This window comes from Rattus norvegicus, chromosome 10 (assembly GCF_036323735.1).
Source record: "Rattus norvegicus strain BN/NHsdMcwi chromosome 10, GRCr8, whole genome shotgun sequence".
NCBI classification, from domain to species: domain Eukaryota; kingdom Metazoa; phylum Chordata; class Mammalia; order Rodentia; family Muridae; genus Rattus; species Rattus norvegicus.
Genome location: NC_086028.1, coordinates 68,168,188 through 68,196,055, shown reverse-complemented (window position 1 = coordinate 68,196,055; position 27,868 = coordinate 68,168,188). Strand labels below are relative to the sequence as shown.

The 27,868-nt window shown below is 42.8% G+C and overlaps 1 protein-coding gene across 8 annotated transcripts in view; it reads left to right on the top strand.

The window, feature by feature from the left end:
* Cct6b (chaperonin containing TCP1 subunit 6B) overlaps positions 1 to 27,868 on the top strand; it is a 48,822-nt gene that overhangs the window by 2,877 nt on the left and 18,077 nt on the right. For 6 of the 8 annotated variants that reach the window (XM_063269529.1, NM_001014228.1, XM_063269531.1 and 3 more), the window contains 7 exons: positions 1,357 to 1,491; positions 8,139 to 8,312; positions 9,369 to 9,472; positions 23,258 to 23,368; positions 23,960 to 24,119; positions 25,633 to 25,715; positions 27,713 to 27,809. In XM_063269529.1, coding sequence (XP_063125599.1) covers positions 1,357 to 1,491; positions 8,139 to 8,312; positions 9,369 to 9,472; positions 23,258 to 23,368; positions 23,960 to 24,119; positions 25,633 to 25,715; positions 27,713 to 27,809 — 864 coding nt within the window. Of the gene's footprint in view, positions 1 to 1,356; positions 1,492 to 8,138; positions 8,313 to 9,368; positions 9,473 to 23,257; positions 23,369 to 23,959; positions 24,120 to 25,632; positions 25,716 to 27,712; positions 27,810 to 27,868 lie in introns of those variants that run through there. The other 2 variants (XM_039086489.2, XM_063269532.1) reach the window with 2 other exon arrangements.

Sequence of the window (27,868 nt, the reverse complement as noted above, 5' to 3'; positions counted from 1 at the left end):
GGCAGAGACAGGCAGATCTCTGAGTTTGGGGCTATCCTGTTCTACAGATCAAGTTCCAAGACAGCTAGGACTACACAGAGAAACCTTGTCTTGAAAAAACATTTTTTTTTTTTTGCAATGCTAGAGACTGAGTGTTGGGCTCCCACATGTTAGGCAAGTGCTCTTCACCACTAAGCTATACTTTCAATCTTACAATGTATATTTTTAAGGATTTATTGGGCTGGAAAGATGGCTCGGAGGTTGAGAGCACTGACTGCTCTTCCAGAAGCCCTGAGTTCAATTCCCAGCAACCACATGGTGACTCACAACCATCTATAATGAGATCTGGTGCCCACTTCTGACATGCAGATATATATGCAGAACACTGTGTATATAATAAGTAAATAGGTTTAAAAAAGGGTTTATTGATTTTTAAATGTTATGTGTATGAGGGTTTATCTGAGTATGCCACATGTATGCTGGTACCTGCAGAGGCCAGAAAAGGGTGTCAGATTCCTTGGAGCTGGACTTAAGGCAATTGTGAGTCATCTCTGGGTACTGGGAACTAAACTCCACTTCCTGCAAGAGCAGAACATACTCTTAATGGCTAAGCTATCTCTCTGGCCCAACATTTTTTCTTGCTTTTTTTTTTTTTATTAAAGGCCTGCCCCAAGACCACCTGACCCCACAATTTGTATTTATTAATGTAATTTTTTAATGTTTATTTTATTTACATGAGTACACTGTAGCTGTCTTCATTCAGACACTAGAAGAGGACATCTGATCCCATTACAGATGGTTGTGAGCCACCATGTGGTTGCTGGGAATTGAACTCAGGACCTCTAGAAGAGCAGTCAGTGCTCTTAACCACTGAGCCATCTCTCCAGCTCCCACAATTTGTACTTTTAAGGCTGTCAGCTAAATACTGCAGTCTTGAGATATGACTGTTGGATTAAACCTCAACAGAATGAATTTCGGCTGTTTTCAAATGTTTATAGAGTCTGATAGCTTAGGGAGACTTACAAATTAATAACATCTTTTCAGAGCACTTCATTATAGTCTTTGTAATCATGCAAAAAAGAAAAAGTCCTTTGCAGTGTTCATAAATATCTTCCTCTTTGAGATTGAAGGGCTTAATCTCTTCTTGGAAATGTCATTGCATTTTGAAGCAAAGACTTTCATACAATGTTCAAACCTCATTAATTCTCAACTTTAAAACTTCGGATTTGACATTTACTAAATGTTGATAATGTAGAACTTGTAAATGTGCAGCATGAAGTTTGTTTGTTAATTTTACTATTGACCCTTGGGCTATCTTGGATTTAGTGGCCTTCTTCCTCACAGTTTCTTTTTAAATCTGCTGTTTACCTTTTCCAGCAAATTCAACACCCAACAGCTTCCATCATAGCAAAAGTGGCAGCAGCCCAAGACCATATCACAGGGGACGGCACTACCTCAAATGTCCTGATCATTGGAGAGTTGCTAAAGCAAGCTGATCTTTACATTTCTGAGGTATTAAATTTTCACACAAAGCAAGTTTTTTTTTTAAATTTAATTTTAGAGAATAAGAACTAATTTTAAGTGTGATAACCTTGGGCAGTTATAAATGAAAAGTGCTTTTTATTTTTTTTTTTTTGCCAAAGTAATGGCTTTTATTGCAATCATATGCTTTAATAAGTATAAAATATTTAAGGAGATATAGAAAGGTTAAAAAGAAACCTCCCATGTACTCATGAATCATGCTTACAAAAGAAAATGTAGCTAGTACTAATAAAAGTTGAAACAAAATGTTGGGGGGGGATGGCTGGAGGGTTTTCACTTTGTGTCTTTTTCTAATCCCTGTTTCCTAAAGCACTTAGCAGAATTCTTTCTTCATCAGCCGGTGAAATCATCAGTCATATTTTTCTGTCTGTACCCCTGTTTAGTTGCATTCTTTTCTCGACATTATCTATGTCTTTTCTATAATTATTTGGGTTTTCTGTCTTCCTCAGAGACTATGCAAAGCATAACCTGGTCAAAATGGAGATTTTTGGGTCTTTGTGTTCTGAGAATTATCTATTGAGTGTGTGTAATTTACCTCATTTAGATTTGGGCTTAAACAGTGGAAACAAGTAAAGCTCTCTTACCTATCCAAAAATCAGTCATCAGTCATCATCTTACATAAGAGAATAGGTGTATAGTCTGTGACTGGTAAATTTAAAAGTTCAACCAGCCATCAAGTACACAAGTCCTTTTGATCTCTTAGCTCTTTTGCCCACAACAAGTCTTCATCCTAAAATGGATCTTGAAGGTTAAGAAGCCGGTGTTGCTTGTTTTCCATGGTAAGATTCAGCAGGTGTGGGTAAGAGAAAGAAATTTCTTCAGCTATAGCATATGAATCCTTCCTTAGGGCAACCTTAGACTTATGCCCATGTTAAACTGAATACTATTGTCAGGGGAATTGATTAGGCTTGTTTAGAGCCCACTGCTTGAGCTAGGGTTATTGGTCCTCTGAAGCACAGGGGAAAGATGGACGCCTCCCAAGAATTAGGGTTGGGGGAGGAAGGAAGGAGACGGCAATGGTGAGATGTGTGTGTGTGTGTGTGTGTGTGTGTGTGTGTGTGTGGTGTGTGTGGTGTGTGTGTGTGGTGTGTGTGTGTGTATGTGGTGTGTGTGTGGTGTGTGTGGTGTGTGTGTGTGTGTGTGTGTGTGTGGTGTGTGTGTGTGGTGTGTGTGTGGTGTGTGTGTGGTGTGTGTGTGGTGTGTGTGTGGTGTGTGTGTGGTGTGTGTGTGTGGTGTGTGTGTGGTGTGTGTGTGGTGTGTGTGTGTGTATGTGGTGTGTATGTGGTGTGTGTGTGGTGTGTGTGTGGTGTGTGTGTGGTGTGTGTGTGTGTGTATGTGGTGTGTGTGTGGTGTGTGTGTGGTGTGTGTGTGTGTATGTGGTGTGTGTGTGGTGTGTGTGGTGTGTGTGTGTGTGTGTGTGTGTGGTGTGTGTGGTGTGTGTGTGTGGTGTGTGTAGTGTGTGTGTGGTGTGTGTGTGTGTGTGTGTGGTGTGTGTGTGGTGTGTGTGTGTGTATGTGGTGTGTATGTGGTGTGTGTGTGGTGTGTGTGTGGTGTGTGTGTGGTGTGTGTGTGTGTGTATGTGGTGTGTGTGTGGTGTGTGTGTGGTGTGTGTGTGTGTATGTGGTGTGTGTGTGGTGTGTGTGGTGTGTGTGTGTGTGTGTGTGTGTGGTGTGTGTGGTGTGTGTGTGTGGTGTGTGTAGTGTGTGTGTGGTGTGTGTGTGTGTGTATGTGGTGTGTGTGTGGTGTGTGTGTGGTGTGTGTGTGTGTATGTGGTGTGTGTGTGGTGTGTGTGGTGTGTGTGTGTGGTGTGTGTGGTGTGTGTGTGTGTGTGGTGTGTGTGTAGTGTGTGTGTGGTGTGTGTGTGTGTGTATGTGGTGTGTGTGTGGTGTGTGTGTGGTGTGTTTGTGTGTGTGTGGTGTGTGTCTGTGTGTGTGTGTGTGGTGTGTGTGTGGTGTGTGTGTGTGTGTGGTGTGTGTGGTGTGTGTGTGTGGTGTGTGTGGTGTGTGTGTGTGTGGTGTGTGTGGTGTGTGTGTGTGGTGTGTGTGTGTGTGGTGTGTGTGTGTGTGTGTGTGTGTGTGTGTGTGTGTGTGATGTATCTGAACAATGATAAAGTGAAGCACACGGTATGATAGAAATGCCAGGAAAGCGTGGAGATGCTAAATTAGCCTGCAGTATTCAGGAACTTGAATACAAAATCTTCAGGTTGGAATGTGAGGTGCATGGTGTTCCAGGCTGAAGCCCCACATAGCACTGGTATAGAACTGCAAGCATTTGGTGTGACTGGAGTGTAAGGACATGTGCGTGATAGTGAAGAGGTTGTGGAAGAAATTGGAAGACATTCTCGAAGGGTGAGGAACACTAGCAGGTCAGGAAGCATTACCGTGGTGAACAGGCCAAACAGCAGCATATTAATGACTGATGGGAACTGGTTGGCATTTTAAATATTTGGGGACAGTTTTAATTAGTCCACAATCAGAGGCTTTCCTAGTAGTCTGAATGAGTGATTATGAGGACTGAGATAGAGGACATTTTTGCAAATGGTAATAGCACAGGTTGGATGAGAGTGCTGGGTCTTAATGGATATAAGTTTTGGCTCCATTTCTAAAGCAGCTTGCTGATGTAAGACAAATTACATTACCTGTGTAGGGCGGTAATAGTGCCCACTTTATCCTGTTGTTGAGAGGATCAAATTAAATAATTCACATAGAGCCCTTAGAACTATGCCCAGATGCTCACTCCTTAAGTACTCTAGGAGTGATGTAAAGAAGTGATGTGAATGAACCTGGTTCATGTCAACGTCCACTATGTCGCATGTTCCTTTACAAAGTGAACAATACTGTGGGGGAGACAGCTTAGTGGGTAAAGTGTTTGCTGTTCAAAGATGAAGACCCGAGTTCGAATCCTCAGACCCTTGCCAAGCTAGGCATGGCTGCAGATGTCTGTAACCCCAGTGCTCCTACAGGAAAATGAGGCAGAGGTAGGAGAATGCCCTTGGAACATGCAGCAAGAGATCCTGCCTCAATCAACCTGGAAGATAAGGACCAATACCTAAGGTTCCAAAGTTGTCCTCAGACCTTCACACTCATGCTCTGGCATGTACAGTCACCAACATCCTCACAGCACATATAAAAGATAGAGAACACGGATAAAGGCACCAAAAGAGAGAGTAAATAATGCTACTACTTCCTTTGCTGACTGTTGCAAAGACCTAGGATTTCGCTCATCCCTGTACCACATCTTCTGTCTCAACAGTACTTGAGTGAGGCACGGTGGTCCATGGCTGTAATCCTGGGACTCAGGAGGCTGAGGCAGAGAGAGTGCATGTTTGGGGGCAGCTTGGGCTCATAATGAGACAATGTTTCAAAATTTTATTTTGGTCAGAATTTTAGATCCACAGGAAAGTTGCAAGAGTATTACAAAGAATCACCAGGGTTACAAGTGCACTGTCGCACCTCTGCTGTGTTATCTGTGAGACAAATAATTAATAGAAGGTGTCTAACGTTTTCTGAATGGGTGAGAGGAAGTGGCAAATGTGTCCTAATTATTTCAGTGACACACACACTCTCTCTCTCTCTCTCTCTCTCTCTCTCTCTCTCTCTCTCTCTCTCTCTCTCTCCCCCTCCCTCCCTCCCTTTCTCCCTCCCTCCCTCCCTCCCTCCCTGTTTTTAGACATGGTATATAGGTGGGGCTGACTTCCTTTTTTTTTAAATTTAATTTTATTTTTTACTTATTCACTTTACATCCCACTCAGTGACTCCCTCCCACAATCCTTCCTCCACTCCCCTTCTCCTCTGAGTGGGTAGGAACCCCCTGGATACCCCTCCACCCTGGCACTCCTAGTCTCCGCAAGGCTTGGCACTTCTCCCACTGAGACCAGACAAAGCAGTCCAGCTAGAAGACCATATCCCATGTACAGACAACAGCTTTTGGGACAGCCTCCGATCCAGTTGTTGGACCCACACGATGACCAACCTGTACATCTGCTACATATGTGCAGGGTTTTTTTTTTCTTCTGCTGACAGCAAGAGGGTTACACTTGGCCACAAGAGAGGACAGAACTAGTCCAGAATGCCAAAGGTTCAGGGCAGAGGGCCAGCCGGACTATTTTGGTTGTGAGGAAGGCAGTCGTTTTCGTCACCTCGGCGAGGTGACGTTCCAGGTCTCCTGAGACTTATTACCGACAGCAGCATACAGTCCAACTACTTGTTCCGGCGTCCCGGCCTTCAGCATCCCTTACTTCTGCTCCCGCAGGCTTCGTGGGTGCACAAGATGGTTTTCTTGGACCTCTGCCTCATCTTTCTTCTCTTGCGCTTCAGCCTGCGCATTCTCTTCTTCCGCCACTTCGCTCTCATGGCGCAGGAGTCTCAAGGAAGATGGCGCTAAGACCGAGAGCAGGTTTTTTTTTTTTTTTTTGTTTGTTTGTTTGTTTGTTTTGGTTTTTTTTGTTTTTTTTTTTGGGGGGGGGGGTTTCGGAGCTGGGGATCGAACCCAGGGCCTTGCGCTTCCTAGGCAAGCGCTCTACCACTGAGCTAAATCCCCAACCCGGTTTTTGTTTTTTTTTTTCCCAAAGATTTATTTATTCACTTATTACATATACAGCGTTCTCCCTGCATATATGCTTACATGCCAGGAGAGGACACCAGATCTCATTAGTGATGGTTATGAGCCACCATGTGGTTGCTGGGAATTGAACTCAGGACCTCAGGAAGAGCAGTCAGTGCTTTTAACCTCTGAGCAATCCCTCCAGCCCAGGGACTGGCTTCTAAATCACTACGTTTTTGCCCCAGCCTCCCAAGTGCAGTTGTTACAGTCATGTATTCTCAACTCTTAGTGTATAATTTTTAGAATCACCAAATTCTCATATAGAGTCACCTATGTATAAAATTAATCTCACAAGTGTACTATAATCCAGTGTGCAGATTCCTTTCAGATTCCCCACTGGTCCTGAGTGTCTTTTACAGGGAAAGGAAACTCTAGGACAATGTGCTGTGTTGAGATGGGGTGTCCTTTTAATCTCCTTGAAGCTGAGACTGTTCCTGAAGTATTCTTTATAGTCCATGGCATCGCTACTTATTGTGTGCGGGTGCATGTGTGGAGGTCAGAGGTCAACCCTGCAAGAGTCAGTTCTTTCCTTCCCTGCTTGGAGCAAACTCAGGTTGTCCATTTTGTGGCAAGCAACTTTACCTTCTGAGCTGTCTCTCTGGCCTACTTAAAAGCTATTTTAGATTTATTTTTATTTGTGTATGTGTATGTTTTGTCTTCGTATATGTATGCTGGCCAGATGTGTGCCTGGTGTCTTTGGAATTCAGCAGAGGATATTAGGTCCCCTGGGACTAGAGTTATGGATGATCGTGAGCCACCATGTGGTTGCTGGGATTTGAACTCAGGACCTCTGAAAGAGCAGTCAGTGATCTTAACGGCTGAGCCATCTCTCCAGCCCCCCCCCCCCCCTTTTTGAGACTGTTCTTTCACATAACTTTGGATGTCCCAGAACTCTCTATGTTGACTAGTAGGCTGACCTTAAATGCATAGTTGTCTGCCTGCCTTTGCCTCTTGTGTCCTGGGACTAAAGGTTTGTGCCATCACACTTGACTGACACTGCTACTTTTTTTCTTTTAAAGATTTATTTATTTATTATATATAAGTACACTGTAGCTGTCTTCAGATACACCAGGAGAGGGCATCGGATCTCTTTACAGATGGTTGTGAGCCATCATGTGGTTGCTGGGAATTGAACTCAGGACATCTGGAGGACCGTTGAGCCATCTCTCCAGCCCCGACACTGCTACTTTTAAGTTGCACAGTTATTTTGTAGAAAGCTTGGTATTGTCTATTTTCTCACAATTAGACTCAGTTTATTACTTTTTGACAAGGCTGCAGCAGGAGTTCTGAATGTATTCTGTTGGGGGCATGGGATGACTGTCCCATACATTACTGTGATGTACTTTTGTCAAAGTCTGTGCTGCCCCGTCCCTTCACATCGAGAGGAATACTGTGTGCCTAGATGTAGTTGTAGCTTTTGAAAAAAGACTTTGTTATGCCTTGCATTGCATCACACATCTTCTATCTCAGCTCTGGGAGAGCGGACTGAGGAATTTGAAGATGGACTGAATTAGGCATGTAGCGAGACCCTATCTGAATGAATGAATGAATGAATGAATGAATGAACAAATGAATGAATTTATAGGGTTTTTTTGTCCTTGCAACTTTTCCGTAGGCTTATTGCTATTGAGCTCCAGCTCAGCCATGGAGCAATGGCTCAGTGGCTTAAGAGCATTTGTTGCTCTTGCAGAGGAGCCTGGTTTGGTTCCCAGCACCCTCATGGTGACTCAAATCCATCTGTGAGTCCAACTTCAGGGACTCCGACCCCCTGTTCTGACCTCTGTGAGTACCAGGGTGCACATGGTACATATACGTGCACACAGGCAAAATATTCATATACATTTTAAAAGATTATTTCAGATATGAAGCCTGAGAAGGAGATACTATGAATGACAATTTATGTTAGTGCCACCACTCTGGTACACATTATTTTTAACATGCTACTCGGAAAGCATATCAAACTTTTGCTCTGCATGGTTTGCTGTATAATTTGTATATTTATGTTGCTGCACCAGGGACTGCACCCTAGAATCATAGCTGAAGGATTTGATGTTGCAAAGACGAAAGCACTTGAAGTTTTGGATAAAATTAAAGTACAAAAGGAGATGAAAAGAGAAATGCTCTTAGATGTGGCTAGAACATCCCTAAGGACAAAAGTTCATACTGAACTGGCCGACATACTAACAGAGGTATGTGATAAACTGTCGTCTACCCAGACTAGTCAGGCACATGGCGATACTTTTTTTTTTATTTTGTCATTATAGAAAAAATATTATAACCAAATATTGCATATAACGTTTCACAAATGTAAGAGAAGAAGGCAGGCTGGAGAGATAGCTCAGTGGTAAAGAGCACTGGCTGCTGTTTCAAATGACCTGGGTCTAATTCCCAGGACCCACATGGTGGCTCACAATCATCTCTAACTGCAGTTCCAGGTGATCCAATGTCACCTTCTTTCCTCTGTGGATCCCAGGCATGCACATAGCACACAGGCATACATGAAGAGGAAACACTCATATCATAAAATAAATAAATTAAATTTAAAAACTACCACCACCACCAACAACTTAAAACAAGGCAAGCATTTAAAATTCAATTGATTGAAGCAGTCTTTTTAACCTTCCCAAAGGTGTCACATTAGTGATTACCTGCCTCGGAATTTGGAAGGAACTTCACTTCCTGTGGCTTATCTCTTGTGAAACCTCTTGGACAGTGTATTCAGCTAAACCTGGAGGTCCATATTTGATGGTATCAGGTGAGACATGAGCAGGCCGTTTCGGCAGTGTGTCTTGTCATTAGGGCTGCTGCTTTAATGAGGCAAGATTGACCTGATACACACACACACACACACACACACACACGCTTCCCATCTGGAAAATGTATGTTTATTTGATTTACTTCTGAAGGTAAACTATATGTAGAATAAAGACACAATTGCCTGGGTAGCTCCAGAAGTCTCGTTTCGGGTGGTTATTGTTTGGTGTATTGTTGTTCCTCAGCTCTGCCGTTTCTGAAACTCGAATTCATAATAACCAAAGTCACAAGGCATTGCCATTTGAAGTAGAATGCTGCATTATTAATTTACTTTAAGAAACACAAGTATGCCACATGTGGTACTTGGTGACCAAGCCTTTGACTTTGAAGCTTGAACCCCTTTCTTTCCCTGTTTGGTCTGGTGATAGGTCACTCGGACCAGGAGTTTCTTTTAGTCCAGGTAATTTGCCTCTCATATGCTTCTCTTTCAGGCTGTGGTGGATTCTGTCTTGGCTATTAGAAGACCAGGTATCCCTATTGATCTCTTCATGGTGGAAATCGTGGAGATGAGGCACAAGTCAGAAACAGACACGCAGTAAATAGCATGAAATTTACAACTAAAAATCGCCCCCCACTGTGTGTGCACGTGACTGTGTTTGTGGTGCGTGCCTGCGTGCATGCGTGTATACCACAGCATGCTTGTGCTTGTGGAAGTTGAATGATCTCCCTCAGCACTTTGTGAATTCCAGGGATCAAATTCAGGCTGTCGGGGGTGTTACCTGCTGAGCCACCGCCACAGCCACACTTTGGCAGTAAGTTCTGAAATATTTGGCTTTTGGTGATGTCATTAGCTTTACTCAGTGGCAATGCATTCATTCCAACACATGAGTTAGCTACAGTGAGCCTGTCACTTCTAGGTGCTGCAGTGAGGAGTAAGTGGAACACGCTCTCCTCAAAAAGCTTACATTTCAAATCAAACTAAAGATTGAAACACAATCACCGGTGGGGTCTTATAGCCCTCAGAGAAAGCCATTCTAATACGCTGAACTAGGAAGATAAGAGGCCTCTAAAGAAACAGGACCTGGCTGTGTCAGAAGGGGAGGGAGGGGAGGAAAGGGAAGGGGAGAGGAAGGGGGGAGGAGGGGGGAGGGGAGGGGGGAAGAAAGGGAAGGGAAGAGGAGAGGACATGGCCTTGGAGTGTTCCATTGTACCTGCAGCATAGCTGAGGAGAAAAAGCAAAGGACAAGGCTTGGGGGCTGACAGGGGCCATGATGACATAGGATTTAGTTCTTTAGAACATTCAACTCCAAGTCTATGTAAATACAGGGCAGAGATCTCTCACGCACCTCTGATTTTTTTTCTTTCTCAGTTTTTAATCTAATTTCAGCCTTACAGTTCCCCTCTCTGTCTCCTCTTCAGCCTCCTCCCTACAGATAGTTTTTTTCATGTTTGAGATGAGACCTCACTGGGTAGCCTAGACTCAGATGTGAGATTTTTCCTGCCTCCCAACTGCTAGGACTAACCTACAGTATTCTGAAGCAAATCTTGAAATACTATCTCACGTTTGTGGTAGTTTGAATAGGAGTAGCTGCCAGAGGCACATGTGTTTGAATGGTTGACCCGTAGGGAGTGACAGTCTTAGGAGGTGTGGCTTTGTTGGAGTACGTGTGGCCTTGCTGGAGGAAGTGTCACTGTGGGGGCGGGCTTTGAGGTCTAAGAAGCTCAGGTCTGGCCAGTGTGTGTCTCCTGCTACCTGGATCAAGATGTAGAACTCTCAGCTCCTTCTCCAGCACCATTTGTGCCTGCACACTGCCATGCTTTTGCCAGGATAATAATGGATTAAACCTCTGAAACTGTAAGCCAGCCACAATTAAGTGTTTTCCTTTATAAAAGTTGTCGTGATCATGGTGTCTCTTCACAGCGATAGAAACCCAAATTAAGACAACTTAAAAAAAAAAAAAGGGCTGGAGAGATGGCTCAGTGGTTAAGAGCACTGACTGCTCTTCCAGAGGTCCTGAGTTCAAATCCCAGCAACCACATGGTAGCTCACAACCGTCTGTAATGGGATCTGATATCTTCTGGTGTGTCTGACAGCTACAGTGTACTCATAAATAAAATAAATAAATCTTAAAAAGAAACTTTATCTAGAAATAGGTGTAAATGTTGTCAATATTAACTAATATACCTTTAAAAATAATACTAATTCATTAATATATTATGTGTTTAATTTATACTTCGATTCGACTAGAGTTTTCAGTGGATTACTTTGATTAGGATGCAAACACTTTCTACATACTCCATTTATCCATCTCATCTCAATCTTCAAATTTTGGAATAAACAGGTCCTAAAGATCCTGTTTGCAGGATTTTCCCCACCCCCACTGTCTCCTGCCACCTCCCCTCTCATTTTACACAGGCCTTTTGTTTGTTTGTTTGTGTTTTGTTTCCTAATGCCCTTCTCTTTAATGTTTGCTTTTTGCTTCTGTCTTATTAAAATAGCACTCAGGTATTTTGTTTTTAGTGCCCTGTAAAACAGTATTTGAGGCTTTCAGTTCTCCTCAGAGTATTCCTTAACCACATCCTTTAACTTCTATTCATTTTTTGGCTTTGAGACCGGCTTTCACTGCCTAGCTCAGGCCATCTTGGGACCTCTGAGCCTCCTATCTCAGCCTCCTGAGTGCTGTGATTACTTATAAGCATGTGCAGTTGTTGGTTTGTTTGTTTTTGTTTGTTTGAGACAGGGTCTCACTATGTACCCATGGCTATCCTGGAATTTGCTCTGTGCACCAGGCTGGCCTCGAACTCCCATATATCCTCCTGCCTCTGCCTCCCAAGGGCTAGGATCAAAGCCTGCACCACCACAAACTGACAAGCATGAGCATTATGACTTTTAAAGTATTTTCTGTTTTCTTTGCCTTCTACAGATTTCTTTGAATTCTGAGTGGTTTAGGTATAACAAGACTATCTTTTTTTTTTTTAAATTTATTCATTTATTATATATAAGTACACTGTAGCTGTCCTCAGACACACCAGAAGAGGGCATCGGATCTCTTTACAGATGGTTGTGAGCTACCATGTGGTTGCTGGGAATTGAACTCAGGACCTCTGGAAGAGCAGTCGGGTGCTCTTAACCGCTGAGCCATCTCTCCAGCTCCATAACAAGACTATCTTAAGGGCAAGATTAGTGTTAAAGTACAGACAGGTGCAAGGAAAAGCAGCTCTGTAGTGACGACCCACTCTCCAGGAATGGCCACATTCAGCTGTTTTCTTTTTCTGCATTCTTTATTTGCTTATTCATTTTTATTTTGTTTTACTTTTTGGAGGAAACATCTCTGTTACCCATCCTAGTCTGGAGTTGGTGACAGTCTTCTGCCTCAGCTTCCCATATTCTGGGATTACAGGCATGAGTCACGCCCAGCGGTGTAGCCTTTATGAAGGCACAGAAGAAACAGTGCCTTGTTTCTCATCCGGTTTGAGACCATTCAGCTGCCCTGTTTGTTCTGTTTGCTCCTCTGGCCAGCAGTTAAGGCAGCCTGCAGTCTCCTCCTCCCCTCCCCCTTCTGCATCTCTTTCTGGATATCTGCAGAAATTCTTGTTGTCAGGAAGAGTTGGCTTTAAAATGAAGGTTTTGTTTGTTTTGTTTGTTTGAGTGCTTTCCTATAGCTATGAGTCTGTTCCACTGGCAGACAGACAGGCTGAGGTTTGCTGGAAAATGCAATCCATTTAAAATATTTTCTAATTTCTATTTTAAACATGTGTCTTAATTTCAAGATATATAGGAGAATAGTTATTGATTTCTAGTTCAATTATATAATGGTAGGGGACATCATATTCTATAAGATTTCATTGTTTTGAAATCTGTTGAGATTTGCTTAGAGGCTTAAGTATAGAGTCAATTAATTAGTTTATTTTATGGTTTTTGTTTTTTTTTCCCGGAGGCCAGGGTTGTATGCTTATTGCCTCGTCTGGCCTTGAGCTCACAGTAATCCTTTTTCATCAATCTTGTGAGTCCTAGGATGTGAGCTTGGCTTGAGAGAATTTATTTGTAATGTTTTATGTACTCGACAAGGAGGTATGCTGTAGTTGTACAGTTTTCTATCAAGGGATCAATTTGGTTAATGCTGTTTTTCAGACCTTCAGTGTCCTGATTAATATTCTGACGGCTTATTCTGCCAATTACTGTGACAAGTTAACATTTTGAATATCATAGCAATATCCTCATGGATTTGTTTATATCCTCATTTAGGTTTTTTTTTTTTTTTTTTTTTTTTTTTGGTTCTTTTTTCCAGAGCTGGGGACCGAACCCAGGGCCTTGCGCTTCCTAGGTAAGCACTCTACCACTGAGCTAAATCCCCAGCCCCCCTCATTTAGTTTTGACAGCGTTAATAGATGTTAAATGTACATTAAACATACAAATATACATACATACACATATATATATCACACATATTTTGAGACAAGGTCTCTCTATGTAGCCTTGGGTGGCTTGGAACTCCCTATGTAGGCGAGACTGGCCTTGACCTCACAGAGATCCACCTACTTCCCGAATTCTAGGATTAAAGGGCTATGTCACCATGCCTGGGTATTTTATAGATTTCGAGCCTCTCGTGGCCTAGAGATGTGTCTGAGCACAGACCCTTTGAGTATTATCTTTAAGGTCCCAAGTTCTACCTTTGGCAAAGAAAAACAAATAACCCCCCCAAACTGTCTTACTAGATGCATACAGGATTGTTCTTGTGTTTATTCTTTGATATGGTCTTGCTAAGTAGCCTAGACTAGCCTTTAACTTAGGTCCTCCTGCCCTAGCCTCCTCAGTGCCAAGATTAGTTTATGTCACCATGCCCAGCTTTAAGTCTGACCAACTTTTATTATAGTATTTTTCTTCAAACTCTCAACTTTTTGTACCAATATAAAGTGACCATCTTTTCTCTAATAATGACTTTTTTTTTCCAGTATTGAGGACTGATCCAAATAAAAGCCTTGCATATGCTTTGCTACTGAGCTATTACTCCATACTTTTCCTCTTACTTTTTATTATGAGATAGGTGTCTTACTGATTTACCAGGGTTGGCCTTGAATCACAATGTAGTAGTAAGTCTTAGTTTCTGATCCTCCTGTCTCAGCCTCTCAGGTGTCTGGGATACAGACCTGTACCACCAGATCTGGTTAGAAATGTCTTTTTTTTTTTCATTTACATTATTTATTTGGAAATGTTTGTAACAGTACAGTGAAACTAAATTTCAGAGACAATGGCTGTCAGTTTAAGCACCATCCATTTATTATAAAAGGGATGCATGGAAATTATTTACATGAGGAAATAGTTTAGCGCATCAGTGGAATGGGCAGCTTCATGTGACACCATTTCAACAGTGATTTCAGTCGACATACTTTCCAAGAACGTCACCATCTCTAAATAAGAAGTAATCCTTGTCGTCTAGTACTACTTTGGTGCCTCCATATTCTGGGAGAAGAACTTTATCTCCAACTTTCACACTGACAGGCTGGATCTCTCGACCCTTTCCTTTCCTGCCTGATCCCACAGCCATGACCGTTGCTTGCAATACTTTTCCTTGAGACTTTTCTTTTCTTTTTTTTTTAAAGATTTGTTTATTTATTATACATAAGTACACTGTAGCTGTCCTCAGACACACCAGAAGAGGGCACCAGACCTCATTACAGATGGTTGTGAGCCACCATGTGGTTGCTGGGATTTGAACTCAGGACCTCTGGAAGAGCAGCCAATGCTCTTAACCACTGAGCCATCTCTCCAGCCCCGAGACTTTTCTGGAAGCGTAATGCCACCTTTGGTCACAGTGTCAGCCGCACTCCTTTCAACCAATACTCTGTCAAAGAGCGGAAGAAACTTCCTAAAAGCTTGTCCAGCCTTGACTTACGCCAAGGCAGCTCCGGACTCTGCTTGCTCTCGACGGCTGCTGCAAGGAGACTCCAGTGGGCCGGCTCAGGACACGTGAACAGATGGCCTAGAAATGTCTTAAAAGTATAATTTAGGGGCTGGAGAGATGGCTCAGTGGTTAAGAGCATTGGCTGTTCTTCCAGAGGTCCTGAGTTCAATTCTCAGCAACCCCATGGTGGCTCACAACTATCTTTAAGGGGATCTGATGCCCCCTCTGGCCTGAGGGTGTATAAAAGTATAATTTATCCCACGTTGATACAATTGCCATTCCCTCTTTTTAATTTGTGTGTGTGTGTGTGTGTGTGTGTGTGTGTGTGTGCGTGCACGCGTGCGCACACACACGTTTGAAACAGGGTTTCTCTGTGTAGCCCAGGCTGTCACTCTATAGACCAGGCTGGCCTTGAGCTCAGGGATCCCTGGCATCTGTTTAGGATTAAAAGTGTGTGCCCACATAGCCCAGCTATGAATATGTTTTCATTTATGATCTTTGAGAATCACGTCTTATGTGTATAAGTGTTTTGTCTGCATGCATGTACGTGCCACCTGTGCATAGCTGGGACCTGTAGTGGTCAGGAGGGCGTCAAATCCTCTGGAACTGGGGTTAACAGATGGTTGTGATTCCCCATGTGTTTCTGGGAACTGAACCAGGGACTTCTGCAAGAGCAGCAAGTGCTCTTAACCACTGAGCCACCTCTCCAGCTCCCACCAGCTTTCTCTCCGTTGGTATGTGCCTGTCGAATATGTTGTTGTTGGGCTTCCATTCTTCTTGTCCTTATATTTTAGAAGATTGCTTTTTGTAAGTGACATTTTTATTTTGTTTTACTTCTTGGAGGCAAGCAAAATTATTAATCAGATAGTCTTTAATTGAAATAGCTAATCTATTACATTTAACGTTGTTAAGAGTATATGTGATTTCAAGTCTCCTGTCTTTTTACTGTCTACCCATTTGCCACTGTCCTATGTTTCTTTTAACTGACTTTTCATTTTATTGGTGTTATCATTATATTTTTCTCCTCTACTAATTTGCAAATTTTACACTTCTACTATTTTTCAATTAGTAGAAATGATATAATTTATAGTAACTTGTAGGACTCTGGCTTTAATATCTCTGCTCTGGCTAATATCCCCATTTACTCCTCCTTGAAGCATGATCTCGTTATTGTTCTTTAAAATCCCACTTGATACTACTGCTACTTCATACCGAGTCTGCGAAGCTCTATCGTCATAATTTCAACTTGGTTTGATGTTTACGGCCTTTACCATCTCAGCCCCACTTGAGACGGCAGCTCTCTGCCACTTATCAGCTGGAGATGTTTTCCAGGCTCCCCAGTGGATGTCTAAGTAGTGCTCAACCTTCTTTCTCCCTGGCCCTTGCCAGCAGGCCTGGAGCTAACACATTCGGCTCAGCTTCTCTTTTACCTTCCTTTTCCTCTGTGGATGACTCTGCAAGTTCATGCACTTCCTTAGTTAATGTTTCTCTGTGTGACAGCGGGTCACTGAGACCGGAGGTGAAACCACGGAGCCTCCTTCAGACAGGGGGCACTGATGTACTTTCCTCTGCTCACCGCTCAGCACATAGATTTTTCTCTCTGTGTACTTTGCTCGAGGCATCTTGCCAAATGCTGGTTTGCTTTCCTTTTCACTTTTTGGTGCTTTTATTGTGATTAAAACTAGGCTTAGAGTCATAGAGGATTCCCGACTTCAGTTCACCAACTTTACAGTGGTGTGAAGGTGATAGACATTCAGGGGAACCTGTACTTTGAATTTTACGTTTTGATTCTCCCCCAGCAATATATATTGTATGATACTTTCTTGGGATACCGAGCAGTGGAGTGAACAGGAAGTAGCTCACAGCTAACCCTGCAATCACGGAGTTACAAACTCAGTACCCTGCTCTATCCAGCATTGCTCAATGATGATGGTGGGAAGGTTAGGGGATTAAATGCATTAGACATGGGCTGGAGAGATGGCTCAGTTGTTAAGAGCATTGACTGTTCTTCCAGAGGACCTGAGTTCAAATCCCAGCAACCACATGGTGGCTCACAACCATCTGTAATGAGAACTGATGCCCTCTTCTGGTATGTTTGAAAACAGTTACAGTATACTCATATAAATAAAATAAATAAATCTTTAAAAAAATGCATTAGACATGACAGTTTCAACTTATGATGGTATATTGGAATGTAACCATGTGATAGTTAATTTTGATGGTCAGTTTGGTGCCCTTATAATGGCCCGGGACACAAACTTCTGGGCATACCTATAAGAGTATATCTAGAGACTTAAATGAGGAGAGGATCTATTCTTCATGTGGATGACATGAGCTGCGATCCTGGAATGAGTTCAGAATAGAGGTGAGGATGAGAAATACATATCTGAGAATCGTTATTATCAGGCTGCAACCATGATTCTTAAAGATACCAGAAATGGGGCTGGAGGGATGGCTCAGGGGTTTCAAGTGCTGGCTGGGCTTCCAGAAAACCTGGGTTCAATTCCCAGCACCCACTCCAGTTCTAGGGTATCTATTGCCATCTTCTGGCCTCTGCTGTTATTTCATGTACCTGGTGCACAGAGATGCATGCAGGCAAAAACAAAAACAAAACAAAAAACAAACAAACAAACAAAAATCCATGCACTTTTAAAAAAGATACCAGAAAGATAGAAAGATGCCGGTAGAGTTGGAACTGTTGATCTACCAAATTCAAATCATCCTCAGCAGCCATGATCAAAGAATCTAAAAGGAAAGGGCCAGTTCACACACCTACCACGACGACGCTAGCAATCACTACAGGAAAAACACCTTGCAGTGAAGGTTCTAAGGCATGGGATCATTTCCAAATGAGAATCTGTGAGCAACGCATTGACTGACCCAGTCCATGAGCCACTCATTGATTTAGACAGTCCTGAGATCGTTAAGTGATTACTTCCATCAGCATTGAGCGGGGAGCAGAGGCTGAAGTTACTATCGTGGCTGCCTGAGTCGACTATTTTAATAAATTGACCTAATCAGTTAAGAAAAAAAAAAGAAGCCTGAATGTTGGAAACTTGTTTAGAAACTGAAAAGAAGCTAAAAATTCACCAAGGGAGACTGAGGATGGGTGATCGGGGAGGTCAAAGAGGCGTGTCTCAGCACCCAAGCAGGATGAGGAAAAATTTCAAGTATATTGAAAAGCGATCGGTATACTGTTGCAGTAGAGAGGCAGAGATGAAAGTCCGACTGAAGGCAAGCAGGAGAGAACGGAAAGGGACCGAGTGTATTGTGGTTGGTTTTGATGGCATCTTGCCACAAATTAGAATCACCTGAGCAGGAAGCCCCTCCTAAGAACTGTCCCGATGGCCTTGATGGACCTGGGAAGACTCACCTTGACTGTGGGCACCTTCTGGGAACAGCACAGATGAACAGGTGCATCAGGAGGAAGAGCATCCAGCCTTTGGCCTCCCTTTGGCCTCGAATCAATTGTTGTCCTGTTGTTTCAGCTTCTGATTTGTTGTCAATACCAGAAGCAGTTTGTACGTTTTCATTCTGGACTTGGGCCGGTGACTTTCCAGCACCCTTCTGAGCTAAGCCCACATCCGACTGAGCCGCTGCAGGTCGCTCCTCCCCTCAGTGAGAGATAGCCCCTTTGGGACTACTACCAAGGCACCCCATCTTAAGTAACTCCCCGATTCTCGGCTCTCAGGTGTTGTTCCTATTTTAAAGCTGACTTCATAAATTCTTTAACTAATGTATTCATCCCCTTGGTTCTGTTCCTCTAGAGAACCCTTACAATTCAAGGAGGAATTGCAAATGGAGACAGTTCAGAGTGTGGCTGTAAGGAAAAGAAGTGAAATAGGACCAGCGTTCTGTGCTGGAAGGGGACTCAGGAATGGAGTGAGGAGAGGGATTCTCTGTTTTAACAAACAAGGGACTGCTGAGGACTTGTCTTTTTTTTTTTTTTTTTTTTTGAGACATGGTTTCTCTGTGTAGCCCTGGCTGTCCTGGAACTCACTGAATTTCACTGAATTCCATCTGAGTCCATGCCTCCTGAATGCTGGGATTAAAGGTGTGTGTCACCACAGCCTGGTCTAGTTTCTATTTTCTTTTCTTTCTTTCTTTTTTTTTTTTTTAATTTATGTGAGCACACTGTAGCCATCTTCAGACACACCAGAAGAGGGCATCAGATCCCATTACAGATGGTTGTGAGCCACCATGTGGTTGCTGAGAATTGAACTCAGGACCTCTGGAAGAGCAGTCAGTGCCCTTAACCTCTGAGCCATCTCTCCAGCCCTAGTTTCTATTTTCTCAAAGCAGCATATTTATTCTCTGAGGATGAGGAGAGTAAACGTGACAGAAGCTTGAAAAGTAGAGAACATTGAATTTATACCTTTTTTTCCCTTCCTACGTAAGGTATCTTCATCTTCATTTGGGAGTTAGTATTCTAGTCAGATTAAAAATGTGAAAGCTCCTTTATATCTTATGTTGGACATTTTATAAAATGCTCTTCCTTCCTCCCTCCCTCCCTCCCTCCCTCCCTCCCTCCCTTCCTTCCTTCCTTCTTGACAGGATTTTACTCTGAAGCTCAGGCTGGCCTGGAACTCACTGTGTAGAAAAGGCTTACTTCAAATTTGTGGCAATCCTCTTGGTTATGCCTCCCAAGTACCGAGGTCTTAGGAGTGTGCTACTATGCCTGGATAAAAATATTTTTTTCTAGTACTTAGGAAATACTGAGTGTAGAGGGATTTCAATCCAGTAACAGGGCTACTCTGGCTGGAATACAGACACTCCCTTAGCACATAGCTTTAATCTCAAACAATAAAGGAAAAGTTAGTTTACAGAAGGAGGCACCCATGTTTGAAAGTGACGTCTTATCGAGAGGCAGACAAAGTGACAAATCAGAGAAAGATTTGACAGAACAAGATATGCCCAACTCTTGTGAAGACAGAGAGAAAAGAGGCTACTTAAGAGAGAGCAGCACAAAGAGAGAAGAGAGACGGCAGTTTAAGCTGGATAGTTGTATGGAGACAGGTTGCAGAGAGAACGAGCTAGATAGAGGTAAAGACAGAACGAGCCAGAGAATGAGAATGAGCCAGAGGATTATATTGCCAAAGTTAGTATAAGGCCAAGCAGAACAATTCAGTCAGAAGCTGAAAGAAGCCATTTTGAATCAGTCAGTGTGGAAAGTAGTTTTGAGCCAGAACAGTCAGAGTCCAGAAAGAAGTAGGAAGGGTGAGCTTATTCAGCACTAAGTCTCAGAGACTGAAAACATTCTAGGCCTAGATAAGATTGTACAGATGCTGGAAGCTTCCAGAACAATTATATCAGTCAAATAAGTCAAACAAAAGACACTTTTACAATTGGACATAAACAGTTCTTAAGGGTCAGTGGTAGAGGACTGACCTAAAATGTACAGGCCTTGGTTCAATCCCTAGCACCATACATATTCATAAAAGATTCTGCCAGGACAAGGAGAGGGCTTAGCATGTAAAAGTGTTAACTGTGTACAAGCCTGGCGACCTGTGTTTGATCCCTGGAACTGATGTAAAAGGCTGAATGCATGGGCTAGCCTGGAGTACGCTGCTCAGTGGAAGAAGCAACAGGTGAGAGCATGACTGTGAAGGTGGAAGGTGAGAACTGACTCCCCAGAGTTGTCCTCCGACCTCCACATGTGCACTGTGGCGCATACATGCCCATGCTCACACATGCAACAAATAATTCTTAAAAAAAACTGTCCAAGAGAGTATTAAGTAGAAATGCTACCACTTAAATGTGTATAAGTGACTTTTATAAAGTTATGAAAACATTTACTCTAGAAAAAATATATTTGGAAAACTAAAAATAGCCCCTGGTCTGTATTCTTACCATCCAAATCTAATCATACTCTTAGAGTCCTCTACCTACCTACCTACCTCCTTCTTTACCTACCTACCTACCTACCTACCTACCTACCTACCTACCTACCTACCTACCTACTTACCTACTTCTTTACCTACCTACCTACCCACCTATCTACCTCTTTATCTACCTACCTACCTACCTACCTACCTACCTACCTACTTACCTACTTCTTTACCTACCTACCTACCCACCTATCTACCTCTTTATCTACCTACCTACCTACCTACCTACCTACCTACCTACCTACCTACCTACTTCTTTACCTACCTACCTACCCACCTATCTACCTCTTTATCTACCTACCTACCTACTTCTTTACCTACCTACCTACCTACTTCTTTACCTACCTACCTACTTCTTTTTTTTTTTTTTTATTATTATTAACTTGAGTATTTCTTATATACATTTCGAGTGTTATTCCCTTTCCCGGTTTCCGGGCAAACATCCCCTCCTCCCCCCTCCCCTTCCTTATGGGTATTCCCCTCCCAACCCTCCCCCCATTGCCGCCCTCCCCCCAACAGTCTAGTTCACTGGGGGTTCAGTCTTAGCAGGACCCAGGGCTTCCCCTTCCACTGGTGCTCTTACTAGGATATTCATTGCTACCTATGAGGTCAGAGTCCAGGGTCAGTCCATGTATAGTCTTTAGGTAGTGGTTTAGTCCCTGGAAGCTCTGGTTGCTTGGCATTGTTGTACATATGGGGTCTCGAGCCCCTTCAAGCTCTTCCAGTTCTTTCTCTGATTCCTTCAACAGGGGTTCTATTCTCAGTTCAGTGGTTTGCTGCTGGCATTCGCCTCTGTATTTGCTGTATTCTGGCTGTGTCTCTCAGGAGCGATCTACATCCGGCTCCTGTCGGTCTGCACTTCTTTGCTTCATCCATCTTGTCTAATAGGGTGGCTGTATATGTATGGGCCACATGTGGGGCAGGCTCTGAATGGGTGTTACTTCAGTCTCTGTTTTAATCTTTGCCTCTCTCTTCCCTGCCAAGGGTATTCTTGTTCCCCTTTTAAAGAAGGCGTGAAACATTCACATTTTGATCATCCGTCTTGAGTTTCATTTGTTCTAGGCATCTAGGGTAATTCAAGCATTTGGGCTAATAGCCACTTATCAATGAATGCATACCATGTATGTCTTTCTGTGATTGGGTTAGCTCACTCAGAATGATATTTTCCAGTTCCAACCATTTGCCTACGAATTTCATAAAGCCGTTGTTTTTGATAGCTGAGTAATATTCCATTGTGTAGATGTACCACATTTTCTGTATCCATTCCTCTGTTGAAGGGCATCTGGGTTCTTTCCAGCTTCTGGCTATTATAAATAAGGCTGCAATGAACATAGTGGAGCACGTGTCTTTTTTATATGTTGGGGCATCTTTTGGGTATATGCCCAAAAGGGGTATAGCTGGATCCTCAGGCAGTTCAATGTCCAATTTTCTGAGGAACCTCCAGACTGATTTCCAGAATGGTTGTACCAGTCTGCAATCCCACCAACAATGGAGGAGTGTTCCTCTTTCTCCGCATCCTCGCCAGCATCTGCTGTCACCTGAGTTTTTGATCTTAGCCATTCTCACTGGTGTGAGGTGAAATCTCAGGGTTGTTTTGATTTGCATTTCCCTTATGACTAAAGATGTTGAACATTTCTTTAGGTGTTTCTCAGCCATTCGGCATTCCTCAGCTGTGAATTGTTTGTTTAGCTCTGAACCCCATTTTTAATAGGGTTATTTGTCTCCCTGCGGTCTAACTTCTTGAGTTCTTTGTATATTTTGGATATAACCTACCTACTTCTTTACCTACCTACCTACCTACCTACCTACCTACCTACCTACCTACCTATCAACTTATTGTTTCAGTTTTTAAAAAATTTGTTCTGTGTATAAGGGTGTTTTGCCTGCATGCCTGCTGCCTCCCTCAGAGGCCAGATGAGGGCATCAGATCCCTTGGTTGTAAGTTCCTACTTGGTGCTGGGAATTAAAATCAGGTCCTCTGCAGGAGCAGCAAGTGTTCTTCAGCCCTTATGTATTTATTTTTGTGGTCCTGGGAATCAAAGAATGGAGAATCTCAGTCATGCTACACATGCACTGTATCAACCAAGCTACATTTCAACTATGGGGTTTTTCCTTTAATTGCCAACATTTTTAAAAAAAGAAAAGTTGCGATCATGTTTTACATACAGTATACAATGGGTTATTTGTACTTATTGGTTATCCCTGTAAATATTTTTTATGTTACTACATAGTTTTTATAACCATCGAATAGCTGGGCCGTTATTTGCTGAACAATATCCCATTGTGCTGGACATTTAGGTTAACAATGATTAGTTATTCTATATAATTATTTTGAAAAATTCATTGTGTGCCTACCTTTTGATCAGCTACTCCTATTTTTGAGCTGTGTAACTTAGAGAGTGATTCTGGATTGGCTTTTCATTTTGCCTATGGTCATACTGTTAAAACAGATTCTTTCTCTAATTTTGCTAATTATATGTTAGATTTGAAGCTATACAAGGAAACAATGTGTGTCCTGGCTGATTCCAGCTTTGAATAGAGTTGTAATTTGAGAATTTGTATTCCATGAAATATTATGTGTTTTAATAGGTTGGTCCGAGGATTGGTTCTGGACCATGGTGCCCGTCACCCAAGGATGAAGAAGCAGGTGCAAGATGCGTACATCCTCATTTGCAATGTGTCACTAGAGTATGAAAAAACGTGCGTGCCAATTGTCTTCGTAATATTTGAAATTCCCTTAACATTTCCTTGCTGTAATTTATTTTTATTTTTAATTATGTGCTTGTATCTGTGTGTGGGTATGTGCATGAGTGACGGTGTCCAAAGAGGCCCAGAAGAGGGCACTGATCCCCTGGAGCTGACGCTGTGAGTCATTTGGCATGGGTGCTGGGAACTGAACTCAGGTCCCCTTAGCTTGAGCCATCTCTCTAACCCTATTTTTTTAAATTATTATTTCCATATCCCCCCTCCCCCTCCCCGCCAAGACCTCCTTCTTTCACCCACATCTCTGTAGTCCAGGAATGTCTCAAACATGCAATCCTCCTGCCTCAGTCTCCTGACTATTGGGATTACAAGTATGAGCCCTCATGCCCAGCTCTCTTTTCTCTGAATGTGTTTAATAATCTTTTTCTTTCCTACTCCCACCTTTACTAACTTTTCCTGTTTGTTTGTTTGTTTGTGTTTATTTTCTTGAGAAAGGGACTTGTATTGCCCTGGGTGGCTTCAAACTTGTGAACCTCTTGCTTTAACCTCCATACCTGGTTTACTAACTTGTTCTTATTAATCCTTCAGAGAAGTGAGCTCTGGTTTCTTTTATAAGACTGTAGAAGAGAAAGAGAAATTGGTAAAAGCTGAAAGAAAATTTATTGAAGATAGAGTGCAGAAAATAATAGACCTAAAGCAGAAAGTCTGTGCTGAGTCCAATAAAGGATTTGTTGTCATTAATCAAAAGGTGAGAGAGAAGCGGGCAGCTCAAGGGCTTGCCACTGTACCTCAGCATTTCTGTGTGACCTGTTGACCCTCAGCAACCCTACAGCACTTTCAGGGAGCGTGGGGAGGAGACTCTTTTCATCCTAATGATGCTCTTTTGCACTGCGTCGACGTTTGTAAGGGAAGGTAGAGCTGCCGAATTCTTCCTCAAGACCAGGAGTGCTCATCACCGTGCTCTCTATCACCACAGCACTGAGGGAAAGGACATTTCACTTAAGGATAGTGTCTTGATGACAGGTCTGGACTGGTGGCTCTGCAGTGAAGCACGTGCAGTGCTCGTGCAGATCTGAGTTCAGTTCTCAGCACTCACATGGTTGTGTAGCTCACAGCAACCTGGGGCTGCAGCTCCAGGGGACCTCATGCCTTCAGGCCTCCACATACCTGCACTCAGGTGCACATACCCATTTACAGACATACTGTACACACATCTTTTTAAAGAAAGGAATGTTTTGAAATGTTAACTGTAATGATTTCTACTAAACATCAGTATTTGAGTATTCTTTTATAATTTGGTGTGATTAGAATATGAAATATACTCGAATCACTTGTGTGTAGCAAAACATGATAGTTGTCTTGAAGAAAGCCTTTGTGTAACTGGATTTTGAGCTAAACTAGCTACCTTTTCATGGAAATCTACTTTTGGTTAAAAGAAGGACCAACAGATAAACTATAGTTATTTAAAGCAGGTTGTTCATTGGATTTCTTTTCCTGAAAAGCAAGTTTAGCAACCCTACCATTCCAAGGAAGACGCCTCACAGAGTGTGTTGCCAACAGTGACACGAGCTCAGCTCAATGAACCAGGACTCTCTAAATGACAGAAAACCATACAGTTTTACAAAATCAGGCATGAATAAATAGCCCAATTAAGATATAAGAACCTGGGGTTGGGGATTTAGCTCAGTGGTAGAGCGCTTGCCTAGCAAGCACAAGGCCCTGGGTTCGGTCCCCAGCTCTGAAAAAAAGAAAAGAGAAAAAGAAAAAGAAAAAAAAAGATATAAGAACCCCATAAAATGTTTTCCTTTTTTATGTATGTTTAGGAATGCATGTCTGAAACTGGAGCTGCAGGCAGTACTGAGCAACTCACATGGGTGCTGGGAACTGAACCTGGGTCCTCTGGAAAGATCAGCAAGGGCTCTTAACCACTGACCCATCTCTCTAGCCCCTGTCTTTATGATCTGATTCAGATATGACCCGATACATAGCTTAGGCTGACATGGAACTCACTGTGTAGTCTGTATTGGCCTGGGACTTTGGACCTCCCTTGCTTCAGCTTCCTGAGTGCTGGGATTCCAGGTGTGTGCCACCATGCCAGCATGGATTCTTCTTGCATTTTAAGAATGTGAAGTGGTGTTGAGACAGAAACACTTGAGGAATATTGGCTTACATTTTTAGAGGTTAGGAGTAGAGCTCAGTGGTAGAGCATTTGCCTGGTGTAAAACAAAAGCCACATAACTTCTGTGTTAACTTGACTACAGGGCATCGATCCGGTTTCCTTAGAAATGCTTGCAAAGCATAACATCGTGGCTCTTCGCAGGGCGAAAAGAAGGAATCTCGAGAGGTGAGTGCAGGCTGCGTCTGATGTGCTTTCCGCTGCTCGTGCTGCTGCTGTCCTTTTGTTTGTAATTCTAGGCATTGACCCCAAAGCTTTCGAAGTTTTGCTTTAAAAAAAAAAAAAAAACAATTACTGGACATGGTGGCCCATGAGTTTAATCCAAGCACTGGGGATGCAGAGGCAGGGGGATCTCTGAGTTTTGAGAGTTCGAGGCCAGCATGGTCTACATTGTGAGTTCCAGGACAGCCAGGACTATGCAGAGAAACCCTGTTTTTGAAAAAAAAAATCAAAACTAAACAAATTAAACAACCCTTCCCCCAAACAATTTCTCTTCCTGTGTATTTGCGTGTGTTTGTTCGTGTGTGTGTGTGTGTGTGTGTGTGTGTGTGTGTGTGTGTGCTCCCAGGGGCCAGAAGAAGGTGCTGCATCCTCCGGTAGTTGTAAGTCACCTGATTTGGGTGCTAGAACCTCATATTCTCTGGGAGGGCAATGAGTGTTAATCACTGAACCTTCTCTTCAGTCCCCCTCCTATGAGTTTTTGACAGATTAAATTTCAGTCATCTCATGTATATTCTGTGTAGCTCATAATAAACACTTCTGAGCAAGGTATCAGAAAGTTCTAAATTTTGTTGTTAATGTTAATAAGCAGTTGTGCTATCTAAAACCAAGCCTAGGCCAGAGACTCAGCACTAAAGAGCACTTGCTTCCCTTCTCAAGTGCTAGGGTTCTGGATTCTAGCACCCACACGACAGCTCACAACTGTCCAGTACCCCAGTTCCAGGGGCTCTGACACACTCCTCTTGCTTCAAAGGACACCACATACCACATTGTACATATCCGGACACGTAGGCAAAACACTCATATGCATAAAATAAACTCTTTTAAAAGCATTCAATTCATAAGCTTATTCTACAAAGGGAGATTTTCATTTAAAAAAGTTTTTAATCTTGCTTAAAACTTGCTCTGCAAGTGTGAAACCCTGCGTTCTGATTCTAAGAACCCACATGAAAACCAGTTCCAGTAGTGCTGAATGCCTGCACCCCAGCACTGGGAGTTGCTGCTCATCCTCTAGGTGAAACCTGAGCTTTGCGTTTAGTGAGAGACCTGCCTCAGAAACATAAGACAGAGAATTGACTGAGAAAAGACATCCTGATGTGAACCTCTGCCCACCTATGCATGGGTGACTGTACCCTCACGCACATGGGCACACACAACTACCACACTGTATGGTCTCGCTTGCATTGGAATTTAAAAACTACTGAATCGGGGTTGGGGATTTAGCTCAGTGGTAGAGCGCTTGCCTAGCAAGGGCAAGGCCTTGGGTTCGGTCCCCAGCTCCAAAAAAACAAAAACAAAAACAAAAAACAAACAAAAAAACAAAAAAAACCCAAACTACTGAATCTCCAGATATGAGAATGATAGTTGTAGCGGGTTGGACTGTTAGGGAAGATGAAGAGTTTGGGAGATATTGGTCAAAGGATTTGTTATATGGCATGTGACTGCTGTTAATAATTTTGTCTGTTTTTGAGACAGGATCTCAGATGCTGTCCTGGCTTGCCTAGAATTCATTATATAGACCAGGCTGGCTTTGAACTCACAGGGATCCCCCTGCTTCTGCTTCCTTAGTGCTTGGATTAAAGGCCTGCAAACTACTCTGCCTGGACTCTGTGTATTATTAAAAATTACTAAAACAAACAAAAAACCAAACCTAGTTTTAAGCGTTCTTGCCATAAAAATGGTAACTATTTATTATACTGTACCTGGCAAACACACCATTTCATTTGTCTGCTCCCACACAGACAATGCTGCATCGTGAGTCTGTGTTAGATACGCTTCATCCTTACGACGTCAGCTTTAGCTGGGCAGGGTGGCTCATAGGTGGTCCCCATACTTAAGAGGCTGAGGTGGGAGCATCACTATAAGTTTGAGGCCAGATCATGCCAAAAAAAAATTAGCTTTATGTTTTCCATAACCAAAGCAAGAGTGGCATAATGTGATTCCAGGCTTACCCTTGCTTGTGGAGGATTGGCTGTAAACTCCCTTGAAGACCTGAGTGAAGAATGCTTGGGGCATGCTGGCCTTGTATTTGAGTACACATTGGTGAGTATTTCTGTGATAGCAGTTATTTATAACTTGATTCCTAAACCCTTTTTTTTGCA